The sequence below is a fragment of the Myotis myotis genome, unplaced genomic scaffold (genome assembly GCF_014108235.1).
Source record: "Myotis myotis isolate mMyoMyo1 unplaced genomic scaffold, mMyoMyo1.p scaffold_m19_p_6, whole genome shotgun sequence".
NCBI lineage: Eukaryota > Metazoa > Chordata > Mammalia > Chiroptera > Vespertilionidae > Myotis > Myotis myotis.
In genome coordinates this window covers 29753915-29772062 of record NW_023416368.1, presented here as the reverse complement: position 1 = coordinate 29772062, position 18148 = coordinate 29753915, and the positions used below count along the sequence as shown (strand labels likewise).

At 33.9% G+C, this 18148-nt stretch overlaps 1 protein-coding gene across 13 annotated transcripts in view; it reads left to right on the top strand.

Moving 5' to 3' along the window:
- The window catches only part of MATR3 (matrin 3), a 53668-nt gene that overhangs the window by 29676 nt on the left and 5844 nt on the right, over nucleotides 1–18148 (top strand). For 9 of the 13 annotated variants that reach the window (XM_036312492.1, XM_036312491.1, XM_036312490.1 and 6 more), the window contains 11 exons: nucleotides 4538–5627; nucleotides 10396–10457; nucleotides 11363–11404; nucleotides 11911–12023; nucleotides 12261–12313; nucleotides 13259–13384; nucleotides 14280–14405; nucleotides 14572–14739; nucleotides 15480–15611; nucleotides 15978–16021; nucleotides 16117–16489. In XM_036312492.1, coding sequence (XP_036168385.1) covers nucleotides 4716–5627; nucleotides 10396–10457; nucleotides 11363–11404; nucleotides 11911–12023; nucleotides 12261–12313; nucleotides 13259–13384; nucleotides 14280–14405; nucleotides 14572–14739; nucleotides 15480–15611; nucleotides 15978–16021; nucleotides 16117–16489 — 2151 coding nt within the window. In that variant the 5' untranslated portion in view covers nucleotides 4538–4715. The remainder of the gene's footprint in view (nucleotides 1–4537; nucleotides 5628–10395; nucleotides 10458–11362; nucleotides 11405–11910; nucleotides 12024–12260; nucleotides 12314–13258; nucleotides 13385–14279; nucleotides 14406–14571; nucleotides 14740–15479; nucleotides 15612–15977; nucleotides 16022–16116; nucleotides 16490–18148) is intronic. The other 4 variants (XM_036312500.1, XM_036312501.1, XM_036312502.1 and 1 more) reach the window with 2 other exon arrangements.

Genomic DNA, 18148 nt, shown 5'->3' with positions numbered 1-18148 from the left:
CTATGTTGATAAACTGTTTAAAAACAGTGGTCGCCAACCTTTCAGACCTCACAGACCACTGGTTGGCAACCTCTGGTTTAAAACATCATTATAAAATTAAGTGAGAAAGCTTTAAATATGGAATAATTAACCTAACCCTGTACTTTATGCAAAGTTCCAGGCACCATTTCCAGTAGATTCAGTAGTTCTCTCATGGATTCCAGGAATCTACACGTTTTTTAAAAATTGATTTGAGAAAGAGAAACATCGATGTGTTATTCCACCCATTTACACATTCATTGGTTGCTTCTTGTATGTGTCCTGACCTGGGATCAAGCCCACACAGTCTTAGAGTATTGGGATGATGCTCTAGCCAACTGAGCTACCTGGCCAGGGCCTAGCCTTGTACTTCAATTGGAAATTAGTAAAAGTTTTGACCACAGGAATGGATGCCGTGTGTGTGTGTGTGTGTGTGTGTGTGTGTGTGTGTGTGTGTGTGTGTGTCTGTGTGTGTCTGTGTGTGTCTGTGTGTGTAATTGGCAAATTAAGCAGCTACCTTTTCAAATAATGCTTTTTTTTCTTTCTCTTTTTAATCCTCACCAGAGGGTGTTTTTAGAGAGAGCGAGAGCAAAAAACATGGAGGGTTGCCTCCTACACGCACTCTAACCTGGGCTCATACCCACAACCTTTTGGTGTATAGGACAACACTCCAGCCAACTGAGCCACCAGCCAGGGCCCAAGTGATGCTGCTTTGAAATTACTAATAATGAGCTGCCCCTGCCATCTTTGGTAACATGGTTAGGGCATTTTTACTGTATTGGTATTGTTACTTTAAACATATTCGGCATATTTTCACAAGAATAAGTTAACAAATCACAAAGATGTTTGACTTTGATAGAACATTTGGAAAATCTGAAAATTTCTTATACCCTTTGTGTTTTTAATTCCCAAAAGGAAAATACTCTAAGAAAATAGTTTCTGACTATTACTTAAAAGTTTTTATGTGAGGTGAAGGCTTAAAATAATGTCAGTATGAAGGCATCTTTTCCTGAATTATCTCTACAAGTTTTGTGGTTCTGAAAATTTGTTGTAATGAAGTAATTCACACATTTAAGAACATAGCTAAAGAACCATATAGTAGTAGATACCTTTAAAACATAGCATTTTTAAATTTTGAATTTAGGAGCTGAATATTTTCTTCTACATTATCTATTTTTCCTTTTTTTAAAAAAAATATTTTTACTGATTTTAGAGAGAGGAAGGGAGAGAGATTGATAGAAACATCCATCAGCTGCCTCCTACATGCCCCCCCACTGGGGACTAAGCCCATGTGCCCTGAGTAGGAATTGAATCCTAGCCTCCTGGTTCATGAGCCAAGGGTCAACCACTGAGCCATACCAGTCGGGCTATAATATCTTTTAAAGAACTAAAGTTTGTTTATGCGTATTTTAGTAATCCTGTTGAATAAGTAGTCCTTTGAAGGAATGAATAACAGAACTAATGTAATCTTTATGTTACATAGGAGAGTGTCTAAATATGGAACAACCATTTACTTCAAGAACTTTCTGAGTGTGTTAAGCTTTGTTTTCTGAAATATTTTAGTATTCCACTTTTAATTGGAGATGAAAATAAATCCAGTAAAGAATATCAGATAGCTTTTTATAGAGTGGGGAGGATTGAATATTATTCATGAAACTTAATTCTTAACCATACATCCAGATAATATTTGTTAAGATGTTGAATATGTAGCTAACATATTTAGTATTTACAATTAGGTCATAAACTAGCTTTAAGTTCTAGGTTAGTTATTTAATAGAATTGTCTACAAAAATGAGTTTTAAGCCTGTTAAAAATTTGAGTATCAGAATGTAGTAAACGATATTTGTGAAGCCTAATTATGGATGACATTAGCCCCTTTTTCTTATGTTTTCCTGATTTGGGGGATGGAGGTACTTTCTTTTTGGCAAGTGAAAGGTTCTGCCCTGATTGGCATTTAGAATTTATTATATAAAGATCTTAAATGGGTAAATTAGATTTTGACATTACATTTTAGAATTCTTTCCAAGGAACTATTTTCAAACTTAATAATCTCATAATATGCTATGAAAAAAGAACTTTATAATTATGAGGGGGAAACCTACAGTAAAATAAGCTAATCTTTTTAAAGTCTTTAATAATTTAGTGAATATTTGTGCCAACTTGAATAGGTAGGTCTTGTTTTTTTGGGGGGGGGTATTGATTTCAGAGAGGATGGGAGAGGGAGAGAGAGTGGAAACATCAATGATGAGAGAATCATTGATCAACTTAGGCCAGTCTTGTTTAAATGAGCCTTTAAATGGCTTGTCTTATGTTTACCATTGACCAAAGATATTAAAAGAATTATTTTCATAAAAGCTCTTTAAATAGTCATGCCTGATTTCTTTGAATTTCTTTGTTCTAATAAAATTACGAACTTTAAGGTTATTCTTAATGAAATTATAAGTTGTCATGGGATTTACATTGTTTGTCTTACCCTTTTTCTGACATCCATTTTCTGTTTTGTCTTAAGGTTATCTTTTACCTTCTCATAACCTTTCTTTTTGCAGAGCCATTGTTTTCATTGAATCTTACAAAGGAAAGTATTTGAGGTCTCTAATCCAACAATCATTTTCTTAAAATATGATGAATTTAAAAATTTTACACATGATCATAATACTATTGTATAATTTCTCTGAGGGAAAAGAATAGTTCTTTTTAAAAACTGGCTTTTCAGTAACACAAAGTTTTGCCTATAATACGAAGATCAAAAACTGCAATTAATAATAACCTTGGTACTTTAAAATACTGATTTTGAAAAACCCTCTAAGTTTTTTTTCAATAAAGTATACATGAAAATTTAGAGGGTCCCTGTCAATGTTTTTACATAGTATTTCAACTGCCTTTCTGTACGGCATTTTTAAGACATATCAAAGAAACTTAAAGGAAGTCCACTTGTCTTTATTTTTATTAATCTCATCTTAAAGCTTTAGTAGTTTATAAAACAGATCTCATCCAGAACTAGTTTCTTTGGTGTCTTTTCTCAAATTCATCTTTCTTGGTGTACAAAAACATCTTGTAATTCCAGTCACCTCTGATAGATTTTTCTGTGTCCTTTTAACTTTTTTACATCTTTTTGTAAAATGTAGTTCTGCCTGTAACCTTTTTTTTTTAATACTTCATCTACCACTGTATTTGTCCAGTGTTTCCTTGCATTATTCTACTATTAGTGGGATTGGTTCCATAATAGACTTGTAACTATTAAATATTATATTGCCTGGTTTTTACTGTAATAAAGTTTTATGTATTGGTGCACTATCAGTGCTTAGGTGTATGGATCATCAAACATATAAAAACTTAACAGAGCCTCCAAATAGGATTCTATAGCAAACAATTTAAAACATCTGTATGTAGTTGTGATTATAAAAAATTGTTTCAAGGACATTTGTTATGTACATCATTTAATATTTTATGAGAATCATATAAATGCTTTGCAAATTCTTATATACCTGTTTCTGAGGTAAAAGAACGATTTAAGAAAGAAAATGAAAATAATTTCATTGAGAAATACATCTTGGGTGATCATATTCAGAATTTAAATTTTCCAGGTGATTTTGACTATTCTTGTGGAAAGTTTCCAGAAGCCTATGCAAGCATGATCTTGTTTTCAGTTTTACCTGTTTTGAACTCTAGAGGTGCTGAAGCCCTGAGCATTAAATGAGTGTTGATGCATGCTAAACTTGGAGAGTTTCACTTCTTTAAATCACCTACACTTCCTGTATTTGGGTTTTTTTCTTGGGAGGTCTCTTATTTCTGTACCGACCACACTTAATTCTTACCTTATAAGATTAGAAATGAAATAAATACTGCCTGATATAGGGTGGACAGTAAGAAGGCAGTTAGTCATACGGCTTATATTTGTGCAGAAATCCTTGAACTGTAGGAAGCCACTTAATTTTCTTCACATCTGTCTTCACCTCCAATTGATTTTGCTACATAAAGGTCTCAGCTATTGTGTTTGGTCTTATATCTTATACTAGGTACTTGACACCTAACTTCATTTACTTGTGATTTTACTTGGTTCTTTCTGATAGTTATTATAGGTCTCATTTTCTAAAGCAGAATACAACTGATTCATCTTTGACTTGTTGACATTTTTGTTTGTTTTTAGTCTTCTCCTGGAACTTAAGCATCATACTATAGGGTGTATTTTTATTCTTCTGAAAGAAGAGACCCATCTATATTTTTACTGAAATTTTGATGTGCTCAGACATCTATCTACCCCTTCAATTGAAATGTTTTTAAATTTAGTATGAAATTCCCTTTAATAGTTAAACTTTAGCATGAAAGATTACTTTTTAAATATCTATATGCAGGCTCTGCATACATCTGGAATCTGTTTTAAGATATATAATAAGTTCCTTGTAAGTTTGAGATCTTAAATGTTTTTTTTTTTTATCAACATGATGCATAAGTTTTTTTTCTTTAAAAAACGGCATCTACTTAAAGGGATTTATGACTAAAATTGCTTATTTTTCTACAGAGTTGTCTGCTGGTTCTCAGCTTGAAGAAGATTCTACAGTCCTTATTGATCCTTTTTCTTGGCGTTACCATTTTTTGAAGCACAGTTAATCTAGTTTTCTAGTTTGAGCTTTCTTTTTGGCCATCTTTTAAAAAAAATTTTTTTTTAATCTATAAACTAGCCAAGAGATAGTTCTACAATGTCCAAGTCATTCCAGCAGTCATCTCTCGGTAGGGACACGCAGGGTCATGGGCGTGACCTGTCTGCAGCAGGAATAGGCCTTCTTGCTGCTGCTACCCAGTCTTTAACTATGCCAGCATCTCTTGGAAGGATGAACCAGGGTACTGCACGCCTTGCTAGTTTAATGAATCTTGGAATGAGTTCTTCATTGAATCAACAAGGAGCTCATAGTGCACTGTCTTCTGCTAGTACTTCTTCCCATAATTTGCAGTCTATATTTAACATTGGAAGTAGAGGTCCACTCCCTTTGTCTTCTCAACACCGTGGAGATGCAGACCAGGCCAGTAACATTTTGGCCAGCTTTGGTCTGTCTGCTAGAGACTTAGATGAACTGAGTCGTTATCCAGAGGACAAGATAACTCCTGAGAATTTGCCCCAAATCCTTCTACAACTTAAAAGGAGGAGAACTGAAGAAGGCCCTACATTGAGTTATGGTAGAGATGGCAGATCTGCTACACGGGAGCCACCATACAGAGTACCTAGGGATGATTGGGAAGAAAAAAGGCACTTTAGAAGAGATAGTTTTGATGATCGTGGGCCTAGTCTCAACCCAGTGCTTGATTATGACCATGGAAGTCGTTCTCAAGAATCTGGTTATTATGACAGAATGGATTATGAAGATGACAGATTAAGAGATGGAGAAAGGTGTAGGGATGATTCTTTTTTTGGTGAGACCTCGCATAACTATCATAAATTTGACAGTGAGTATGAGAGAATGGGACGTGGTCCTGGCCCCTTACAAGAGAGATCTCTCTTTGAGAAAAAGAGGGGCGCTCCTCCAAGTAGCAATATTGAAGACTTCCATGGACTCTTACCGAAGGGTTATCCCCATCTGTGCTCTATATGTGATTTGCCAGTTCATTCTAATAAGGTGAGTTAATACAACAGATGCTTCTAATTTCTTGTACATTGTAGTGTCTATTCTGTATTTACCTATATCTTTTACTCTAATTCTGTAGTCTGGTGACACTGAGTTGATCAAGAATTTTTATACTTTTGAGAACACTTTATTTGGAAGGTAATTGGTTTTTGAGCATTTTAAACCAGGGCTTTACATTAATACAATCTGCCGAGATTACTTCTGGCCACAAAACTGTCATCCACTGGGATTATCTTGTTGGTTTTTGGCATCAGTATAATCTTCTTATTCATATTTAAGCAGTTTTTTGTCTGCTTTGTTGAATTGTTTTAAGTATTTTTTTTTTTTTGCAGTCAATATGCTCTGCCATTCAGGATGCTAGATTTTAGCTCTCCATCTGTCTTGATTGCTGATTTGTATGTAGTAAAGATGGATTCTTGAAAGATTCTCTTTTTTTCCTTATCTGTGGCTATAGGGAAAGAGTTAATGTAGAGCCCTGGTGTTTGTTTCAGTATGTTTTATATTTTAGATTAGTTCATTCTTCCTTTTTTAATTTCCCTTTAACACAAACTCTCATACTATAACTGAAATTTTTCATCATTTTTTTTCTCCTTTTCCACAACTTTCTTAAACATACTTCAAAACTCACTTTTTATTATCCCATATTGCATCTATCCCTTTAGAGACTTGGAAAAATCAGTTACCGCAGTATCCTGCTCTGTGCTCCTCATAAACATATTCTTTTTCTGACTTAGGCTTAGACTTCTGGTATAGTCATTTGAACAAAAAAATATATTTATATATCTCGATTCTCCTTTGCTTTAATTATCACATCTGGCAAAATGGGAACTTTTACAAAATGCTCTTTTAAATATGTTGTCCTTTTCTCTTTCAGTGTTTAGATTTTACTTGTTCTCTGATTATTATTTTTTCAATATACAGTGCAGTTGACTTAAAGTCAACACGACCATCCGTTTTTCCTGATGTGGTGTATAGTTCATTTCTATTTAACTGGGATATGTTGCCATGAAATTGATGGTTACTGTTACATAGGGTATTTTATTTACAGTAACATTTGGAAAGGTCATTTTCTATTCATAACAATTCCTTTTAAATGCATTTTTCAGTGAGTATTGATTTTGAATTAACTAAATCATAGATTATAATCTAGTGTCTGGACCGCAATATTTTTGTCACAGATAATTAAGAGGAGAGACTTATATTTGAGTTTATAGAGTACTTTGAAAAATGTTTTTTAAAAGTAATTCTGAAGTATTACAAAAATCCTTTGAATTAATGTATAGTTTAAGTACACAAATATTTTCATCTATACCAAAATAGATTAACATTAAATGCTAAATTTAAAATTATAGATCAATTTTCATTAAGATACAGAATTTCAAAATCATGGAAATTCATTTGATAGGTGATTTGACTAATGTCCTTTTTCAATTTTTTTGGCTAATACTAAGAATATATTATGGGATGTAGTTTTTGTTCAGTACTGAACTTCAAGTTCTAGGTCTGATGGGAGTTTACTTAATAAAAAAGTCCATTAAACTTTGGTGACACAAAATGTTTTCATTACTCCTTGCCTTTTTGCAGTAATGGCAATATTGACTGATGTTTTCAGGTAGGATCTCTAAATTCCAAGGAAAATCACTAGTTACATATCTCAAATGAAAGTGATTTTAAGGGACTTAACATCTTTGTTACTGGAGTAATAAATCAAAACCTGTTGTTAGAAGTCTCCTTTTGACTGAGCAGTAATTTGACCTTGTTGATTGCACATAGAAAATCAATTGAGTAAAGGAACACAAAAGGAAACCACAGGAGGACCTGAATCAGAAAAGTTTGTTTTATATGTAGAATTATTTTTTCTCCAAATTTTGCTACCTCTAGTTCCTAAACAGTGATATTAGTAAATAATAGTAAATGGGGTCTAAACAAACAAAAGAACAGTTTAAAAATATTTGGTGAAACTTTGGGTTCAAGAGTAAGATACCCTAACTCTAGTATAAGAGGTACTTTTAACCTGTAAAAATGCTTAGGCCCTACCTAGTTTTGGTTTTCTGACAATATTGGGAATATTTAAGACCTAGTTTAGAGGTCCTTTGATTGCTTAATTTACAAAATGTATATTTGTAATTTGGACCAATTTTAAGAAGTATAACTACCTGAATTCTCAATGTAGTTTCCTTAACATAGCTGATGTTTTCTGGATACCTGCATTATTGAAAAAAATAATTAAATTTTTACATTTAGCAGTGGTTCTTACTCTTTTGATAGCTGATGTAGAAACAGTTACTTCAGAGAAAATTCCTGGGGTGAAAGTAGATAATGACATTTTTTTAAATATTTAATCCTGCTCTCTGGTATTGCTGCATAACTTGGAAAATCTGTTCTTTTCACTTACTGGTAACGTTAAGTAACGTACATGATCAGAACTTCTTAGTATGAAATAAGAAACTTTTAGGTGAAAAAACCTCATCTAATTTGTCATCATTTATTATATTTAAGTGACTTTCAGTGATGGTATTGCTTTTCTTTCTTTCAAGGTCATTTTAGAGCATCAAGTTGCTTTTCTATACAACCTCAAATTCCTTTTACTTAAAGAAAACTGGCCTTTCACTGTCTTGTCACTTGAGTTCATATTTTTCCTTTTAGTATTATTCTAGAAGCCCTTATGTTATTCTTTATTCTGCCATTCCAAAAGTGCTTCTCCAAATTATCCTTTCTTATATAACTTGGTTTTCCTACAGAACTTCTGAATTCAAAAAGAGAATCCTTATTCTTTTTTAATCTGATATGAGAGTTAACCTCTATGGAGAATCCAAGGATTTATAAGTTTTTTAAAAACCCTTTACTCTTAATCCTCACTTTAAACCAAACAGTAAAAGATCAGGTGTGGTAGTGCAGATTAGTAATGTGTGGGTTTGGGGTGGTTTGTAACTGATTCTTTCATCTTGGCCTTCCTTCTAGTACTTGAGTCCCTTGAAAGATCAGCCACACTTTAGCGTAAGTTTGAACCTTTTAAAGGGCATGGAGTGTTAGATATAAATAATTTCTGTTCAACTAGTTAGCCTTTCCCTCTCCAATGAATTAGAAGCATGCCTTAATAGGGTAACTTAACTCCTCTCCCAACACACTACTTTTCAAGGATATTTTATAAATAAAATCTGAGGATATTTTTAGTTCCGAAAATTCTAAATTATTTGTTGAGTCCCTCTTCTGTTTTTTATCAACATTACCTATGGTGCCTCTTGCTTACAGCCATTTTAAAAGTGGCCTCCAACAAGTCAATGGTCTGTTGCTTTGCCTGTAAAACCCTTTTATATCCCAAATAATCTAGTTGTAGAGCCAGCTGGAGAGATCTCTTTGAATTCCTTATTGGTAGCCATTATTCAAAAGACAATCTGGATTTGAGAGATAGCTCTTCAAGTTCTGAGAAATGCCATTCTGTTTGGATGTATTTCATCTTGGTTCTCTCATGGGATTTTAGTTAATTCTATTAGAATGTTTGTAAACTTGTAAGATAAATCAGTTTTTTAAATTTAGGATCCTGTCTATAAAAACAATTCTAAAGCTTTTCAAAAAGTTATCTCTTGTAAATTTGGTTCTTTGTTTTAATTCAGCTCGTCAGAGCCTTTTTTAAAACATTGCCTGACCATGTTTTATATTCCAAATATTGCATTAGGTAGTGTGGATGTTATAAAAGTTGTTGCCTCATTTTGTGAAACAATAATACTCATACAGCAGGAATTGTAAAACAAGATAGCATTCATTAGCAATGTAATAATAGTTCACTTTCTGAGCACTTTCTATGTGCCTGGCAATAAGAAGTTTATCTTTATTTAATTTACTTTTTATAAAACCATACGAGAATATTGCATCACAATGAATTGTTTTGTACCAGAGATTCACATCTAGCAAGTGATGCCTTGGAAATAGAACCAGGCGGTGTGGCAGCAGAGCCTACTTTTCCTAACAACTCTCTTATATTACTTAAAACATTAATCATTTACTTACTTTTTTTAACTAAAGAAACGAACATTTATTTGCATAAAATAGAAAAGTTAATCCCTTTAAATTTGAAATAAATACAAAGGAGCAAATATTGACCAAATGCAGCGTTTCCCTCCTTTAAAAGTTGGGAGCTGGCATTGAAATTTGCTTCTTTATTTTTGGGAAATATAATGGGAACTTAGATTTGGGGTAAATGGGGAATATGTTCTAAAAAAGCCATTTCTATTGAATCATCTTAGCTTTATGTTTGTAGTATACTTGGATCATATCTCAAAGGCTAGATGAAATTAAAACCTTCATGTTTAGCTAATTGTTCACATTTAAAACATACTTTCTAGGAAAGTAGATATAAGCGTGAATATTTTGTCATATTTAGAGTACTATAAAAAAGCAATTCTAATATTTGACATGAATAATTTAGTTCTACAGCAGAAATTATGTCTAGCTAATCTCAAGCAAGGTCAGTTACTATTCTTGATCTTTATTATTAACTCTATATCTTTTCCCTGTCAGGCCTATTAGTATGTTAACCAAGTTATCCAGTTTTTCCAAGAGTGTGCATGTCGTATTTGAGGGCAGGATCAAGATACAGGGATTCAGAGAAAAGATTTTAAATTCAGTGTGATTAGTGAATGTGCAGGTGTTTGTACAGCCTATGATATTGCATATAAATTAACATCCCAGAGTTTGAATGGTTCAAGTGAAAATATTTTAGCTTTATATTTGTTAATTCTACGAATTTACTTTGCTGCAGGAGTGGAGTCAACATATCAATGGAGCAAGTCACAGTCGTCGATGCCAGCTGCTGCTTGAAATGTAGGAGTTTGAAATACCTTTAAAGCATCCTTAATCGTGAATTGGAAACAACCATTGATTGGTTTGGGGGAGTTGGTCATTTACTTGTAATATCCACATTGTTATTACTGCATAGGCAATGTTTAGATCTGGGATCTTATATGGAATATTAGATGCAGTGATAGTGATACTTTTGTTAATATTCTAGTGTAAATAAACTGGCCTTTTTATACAAATTGAGAGGATTTTTAATAGACTTAAGATAGCTTTTGATACGTAGGGTATTTCAGTAACAATAATACATGCTCTAAAAATATCAAATATACAAAGAAAGGAAAAGTTGATAGAAGTTACAAATTAGTTGTTAAGCAAAAACTTTCAGGATGTATTTTTTGGTTTTGGTATACATTTGTTTCTGAGTTTAAACTAGAATAAAATTGATTTCATGGAGAATCTTCCTGCCTAAGCAGCACACACTAGTATCCATTGTTCACTAGTGTTGCAAGTTTCACATATGCCTACCTCTGTTGGGGCTGTCCTTTCTAGTGTGTTCTTGGTACTTATATAGGAAAAGCAAAACCTGTGTGGTTGGTCCTCATTTCCTTATATAGCCCATATTTCTAATTCCTCATACAGTATTGATTCTATTTAAGACTTAGCAAATGCAGGGGGAAAAAGTCAACATTAATTACCTACATTTTCACGCAGTACAAAACAAATTTATTTTCATTCCTTTGGATTAATTTGTAGTTTTAAAGTTTTTCTTTGGGAAATATCAATATATGGCATGTTTTAAACTAAATATTTTAAGACTTAGACTTTCCTATAACTTTACTAATAAGTAACCTCTATTTTAAAGGCCAAACAAGGCTATTTTGTGAAAAGGACAGTTTTATTTTAAAGTTAATTTTCTGGTCTTTTTAAAGCTACCCAGAATGGAACCCTGACAATGATACAGGACACACAATGTAAGTTAAAAATTTTAAGCTATTGTTTGTAAAGGAGATCAATGTAAGGAATTCAGGTTAAACTTTCAAAATATTTTGTATTGAATGTGAAGGCAAAGTCACTGTGGGTGAATTTTATTTTTTATAATATTAATGTTGATTAAAAAGTTTATCATTTTAATGAAATCCGATTTATCATTTCTTTTAATTTTTCTGGTATCTTTTGTGTCTCTCGTGTTAATAAAAAGTTTTTACCGCCCTAGCTGGTTTGGCTCAGTGGATAGAGCGTGGGCCTGCGGACTAAAGGGTCCTGGGTTCAATTCCATACTGTGGTTGAATTTTCAGAAACTATTTTATATAGTAATTTTTATTGTATTACTATTAAGAATTTTCTTCATTGCTTCACACATAAATGCCCCCAAAGATTAGAATCATAGTTATATGGGGGTTGCTTTAATAATGAATTTTAATTATTTCTGGTGGACATCTTTATCATGCTTGTTATATTCATGTCTTCACATTACTAGGGGTGATCCCTTCATGTTGCAACAATCTACAAACCCAGCGCCAGGAATTTTGGGGCCTCCACCTCCCTCGTTTCATCTTGGGGGACCAGCAGTTGGGCCAAGAGGAAATCTGGGTGATTATAAAATTTGTGTTATTCCCTAAGAAGTTTTGCCATAAAAATAAACTGATTATGGGCAAAAGAAGACTCATTAAACTGTTATTAAAAAATAATTGCATGAAAAGACATGGTGCTCATATTTGTAATATCTTTTTTTTAGTGTTTGAAAGTTGTTCATTTTTCAATTGAAATAGCCTATTAGAGCAAGTATATTTATTACAAGAATAAAAAAGTACTTTTTCCCACATAAAGGTGCTGGAAATGGGAACCTGCAAGGACCAAGACACATGCAAAAAGGCAGAGTGGTCAGTAACTCAACTCTTGCTTTTACTGTAATTACTGTTTTATGAATGATATGCTAATTGAATTTGTGTCATAGTCCTTTCTATTGAAAGACTTATAGTTTGAAAGCCATCAGGCTTTTCTATTACTTTGATCAGAGTTAATCTTTAATATGCCTATAGTTGAGAGGTCTCATCTTGATTCAGGGTCTTAAGAACTTTCCTATCCATTAATGTTTATAGTATTCAATTTAAAAATCAGTGCGGAGACTGTTTTCTGAAACTGAGATCTACCCTTCCCCACTGACGTGATTTCCTGTATAGTTTTTAAAGTCTCTAGAATGTTATATGACAGTGATGGCGAACCTCTGGAGCTCGGCGTGTCAGCATTTTGAAAAACCCTAACTTAACTCTGGTGCCGTGTCACATAGAGAAATTTTTTGATAGTTGCAACCATAGTAAAACAAAGACTTATATTTTTGGTATTTATTTTGTATACTTAAATGCCATTTAACAAAGAAAAATCAACCAAAAAAATGAGTACGCGTGTCATAGGTTCGCCATCACTGTTACATGAGTTGATATTTTAAACTAGAGGCCCAATGCATGAAATATGTGCATGGGTAGGGTCCCTAGGCCTGGCCGGCGAACAGGGCCATTGGGGGGCTTTCGCCAGCCCCGCCGCCAGTCACCTCCTGCTGCAGGACAATCGGAGGCGGCGGCCCTGCTGGCACCCACCTTGGCTAACCTGGGCCTGCAGGCTGGGGGCAGCTTCTGCATTAAACGTCTGCCACCAGTAGTCAGTGCGCTTCATAGTGACGGGTCTATTTGCATATTAGGCTTTTATTATATAGGATTCTTAATCTGTTCTGGTTAACATTAGACTAGACTATAAAATTAGTGTGCATAACTTGTTTCATATTGCTTTTAAAGAGATGTATTGACTTGATTCTCTTTCCCAATGAATAGGAAACTAGCCGAGTTGTTCACATCATGGATTTCCAGCGAGGGAAAAACTTGAGATATCAATTATTACAGCTGGTGGAACCATTTGGAGTCATTTCAAATCATCTGATCTTAAATAAAATTAATGAGGTATGAGTTTAAAATACGTATAGTATTTATTCATCACTAATATATTTCCTAAAGAGATTATTGCATGGTTTTGTATTAGAGAAATAATTCAATATAATCTTTTTTTTTCTTTAAAATATTTTTATTGATTTCAGAGAAGAAGGGAGAAGAGGGCAGGAGAGGTAGAAACATCAATGATGAGAGAAAATCATTGATCGGCTGCCTCCTGCACACCCCCTACCAGGGATTGAGCCCACAACCTGGGCATGTGCCCTTGTCCGGAATCAAACCCAGGACCCTTCAGTCCACAGGCCAATACTCTATCCACTGAGCCAAACCAGCTAGGGCTCAGTGTAATCTTAAATCATCAATATGGAATGAAGTAGATGAAAAGCCAATAGTTGAAGTATGATAATATTTAAGTCTTAATGAATATCAATGTGTTCTTTAAATAAAAGAACATATAACAAAACCATTTTTTATCATAGGCTATAATAAGCAAGACAAGTTCTTATGGTATCTCATCAATGTTGTAATGAAACATTATTCAAGGACCTGTTCGAATGCTAAATTCTAGTATTAATAGATAATTAGTGAGCTTATAAATTTAGATTCTTGAGCAGTAAATTGTCATTATTAAATTACTATAAGGGCTGTAAATGGATCAATCTTTGGAATGTCATTTAAAACTTTTACCAAAATCATGCCAAATCATTATTTCAAGTCCATTAGGCATAAGTGATAGTTCAGTGCCATGAAGATAAAATCTGGGACGTTTAAAAAAACAGCGTGCTAGCAATGTTGGTTTTTCTCCTTTTAGATTTTTGAAAGTATTTTTTATTTAATGATTAAATATGTCTGGAAAGACTTTGAACAATGTTTGAAATAGTTTTGTTTTTTATGTTTACAATTGCAGGCATTTATTGAAATGGCAACCACAGAGGATGCTCAGGCTGCAGTGGATTATTACACAACTACACCAGCATTAGTATTTGGCAAGCCAGTGAGAGTCCATTTATCCCAGAAGTATAAAAGAATAAAGGTAAATGTCTTTTTTTCAGATTTATATTGCCATTCATTTAATATATCATTTTAATTAACTTTAGCTACTTTAAATTGTTGCTAATAACTAGGATAATATTAACTAATAATTTTAGTGTACCTACCAACATTTGACATGCCCGTTTTTCCTATTTACTAAATTAAAGAAACCAGAAGGGAAACCAGACCAGAAGTTTGATCAGAAACAGGAGCTTGGACGTGTGATACATCTCAGCAACTTACCTCATTCTGGCTATTCTGACAGTGCTGTCCTTAAGCTTGCTGAGCCTTATGGGAAAATAAAGAATTATATACTGATGAGGATGAAAAGTCAGGTAATAATACATGTAGAGATTTTGAAAAAGACTATTCCTTAAAGTGCTTTAAGATTTATTTGTGTGTCTGTGTATTCTCATTTTAAGTTAAAAAAAAAAGCACGGGGAAGTAATTTTCTTTATCTCCTCATAGATTAATTTTTTTAGCTACACGATATTTTCTTCCACATTGAAGTAGATGCATAAGGTAAAGCATCGAACAAATGGAAAGTAAAGCTCTCTTTTGCTCAGGCTAGTTAACAGTACTTGTTTCCAGGGTTTGCTTCCAAAAATCTTCCTATGTGTAGGTATTTATTCTCCCTTTTTTTTTTCTCTTGTTATTTCAACTGGGATACTGTTGTTTCAGAGAGAGGGAGAGAGATAGAAATAGAAACATTGATCGGCTACCTCCTGCATATCTCCTACTGAGGATTGAGCCTGCAACCTGGGCATGTGCCCTGACTAGGAATCGAACCCAGCTACCTCCTGGGTACAGTGCCCAACCAACTGAGCCACAGCAGCTGGGTTGATAGTTACTTTCTTTAACAGCGTTTTTTATATCCTTTCAGATTTTTTAAATAATTTTTCTTTTCTTACAGAATTTGATTAATATCTACTAAGCTTATTACTTTACTTTTTTGCAGGAAGCCTGTATATAGGTAGTTTTATATTTGGTCCTACCTAATAAGTGGATAGAAAGAATAGTAAGCACCATATTATATACAGTTCTCTAAGAAATAATCTTCTTTCTAACTTTTAAGGCCTTTATTGAGATGGAGACCAGAGAAGATGCTATGGCAATGGTTGACCACTGTTTGAAAAAGGCCCTTTGGTTTCAGGGGAGATGTGTGAAAGTTGACCTGTCTGAAAAATACAAAAAATTGGTACTAAGGGTATGTAGAACTTGATTTGTCTTACGAATATTGGGTTTAGTAATTGAAAGAAAGCAACCTCCTCTTTTTTTTCTGGTCTTCCTTAGTAGCAGAAGTTTTCTATCTGGTGTTCCGTAAAAGCACCTGGATTCTTTGAACAAAGTTCTGCTACCAAAATGTTTATTATCCACTGATTGATTGAAATGTTGATTGTAAAAAAACTGCTGACTAAAGTTACCTTAAATTCTTAGGTATGTTTATAGGGATTGAATAAGCTTAGTTGATTATATGAAGGATGGTCATCAGTTATTAATTAACTGGATAATTATGTATTCTGTAAGTGAATATTTTAATATGTTAATTTAATGCAAAATTTTGTATTTTTAGATTCCTAACAGAGGCATTGACTTGCTGAAAAAAGATAAATCCCGGTAATTTCATTTTGTTTGTGTGTGTGTAAATAATGGTATATTAAACTATTGTTTTCCAACTCAGAATTAATTGATGTATATCTCCTTGATTTCAGAAAAAGATCTTATTCTCCAGATGGCAAAGAATCTCCAAGCGATAAGAAAACCAAAACTGATGGTTCCCAGAAGACTGAAGGTACAACTGAAGGTAAAGAACAAGAAGAAAAGTCAGGTGAAGATGGTGAAAAAGATACAAAAGATGACCAGGCAGAACAAGAACCCAGCATGCTTCTAGAATCCGAAGATGAGCTACTGGTAGATGAAGAAGAAGCAGCAGCACTGCTAGAAAGTGGCAGTTCAGTGGGAGATGAGACAGATCTTGCTAATTTAGGTGATGTGACTTCTGATGGGAAAAAGGAACCTTCAGACAAAGCTGTGAAAAAAGATGGAAATGCGAGTGCTTCAGCTGCAAAGAAGAAGCTTAAAAAGGTAAAGGAAGATTGTATTGATCTGTTTTAATGGAAAACTAGATCAGATAAATGTTTCAAATTATTTACCTTAGCAGATTAAAGAGATTCAGTCACTTATATTAGAAAAAAATCAGGTGTGAACTATAATACAAGCATTTAAGTCTAAACTCTGCAATAATTAGATTAAATAGGAGCTCTTAAAGTTGCCCAAAAATGACAGTGCAAAAAGAGGACTTCTTAGTAATGAAGGGAAAATACTTAAAACTATATATACTTCTACATTGTAAGTACTTTGAGGCAGCTGTATAGTTGAGCTTGTTTTTTAAAAGATGAGGTATGATTTTGCAATAAATTAACTGACCAAAAGATGATTAAAACATTTCCACTCATTAAAAAATTGTTGAAAGTAAAAATTCTTCCTATATGAGAAATGTACACTTGATCAGATATTTCAGTAACTTTTAAAATATTTTTTTTAGAATAGATGTTACAAATAGCATATAAGATGAATATAAAAATAGGTACATGATACAAGGAACAATAAATAAAGCAAAGACCCATGTATACTAAGGATAGGAGCATTAAAATGTCTTTGAAGCCACTTACATTAAATGGTTCTTGAACCCTGGCCAGGTACTTAGGTTGTAGTGTGGTCCCGAGGCCAAGGTTACAGGTTCAATCATCAGGTCACATACAAGACTCAACCAATGAATGCATACATGAGTGGGACAACAAATTAATGTTTCTCTCCTCGCACGCCCTCCCTCTCTTCCTTTTCCTAAAAATCAACACATAAACCCTTTTTATCTAATAAAAGGCTAATATGCATATCGACCGAATGGCAGAACTGCCGGTTGCCGTGACACACACTAGTGGTCAGTGCGCTCCCACAGGAGGAGCACCGCTCAGCCAGTGCCCTGAGCTGGGCTGATGACTGGAAAGCACATCGGTGGTGGCGGGGAGCGGGCCTAAGCTGTCAGAGGGCTCCCAGACTGCAAGAAGGTGCAGGCCAGGCTGAGGGACACCCCCACCCTACCCCCTACCCCCAGTGCAGGAATTTTGTACACTGGGCCTATAGTTTTTTTAAAATTAGGTTTTTTAAATCCTATTCTATGGTTTCTTTCTAAACAACATTCAACTATTAGAAAGTTTTGTGTTGTTAATCCTCACCTGAGGATATTTTTCCATTGATTTTTAGGGAGAGGTAAAGAGAGAGGGTAAGACAGAAACATCAGGGTGAGAGAAACACATCGATTGGTTGTCTCCTGCACTTGCTCTTGAGCAGAATCAAACCTGGGACCCTATCCACTGAGCCAAACTGGGTAGGGCCAACTATTAGAAATTTTTACCTCCAGACTCTTAAAGAGCTTGTGATTATTAAACATGTATTGCATGCTATGCATTTTTGTAAGCTCTTTATATGTTAATTAGCTTAACCCTCACAGTATGCAACAGATGTCTTCATTATCATTATCCCTATTTCATGAATGAGGAAATTGAGGCATGGAAAAGTTCATTAATTGTCAGTGGCCATACTACTTATAAGTGGTCAAGCCAAAATTTAAGCCTAGGCCATCATTCTCCAGAGCTTGATTTTTTTAAATTTTATTTTTTTAACTGCTACACTGTTTTGGATTGGGTATTCTCTAAAAAACAGTTGTGTCACAAGATACTATTT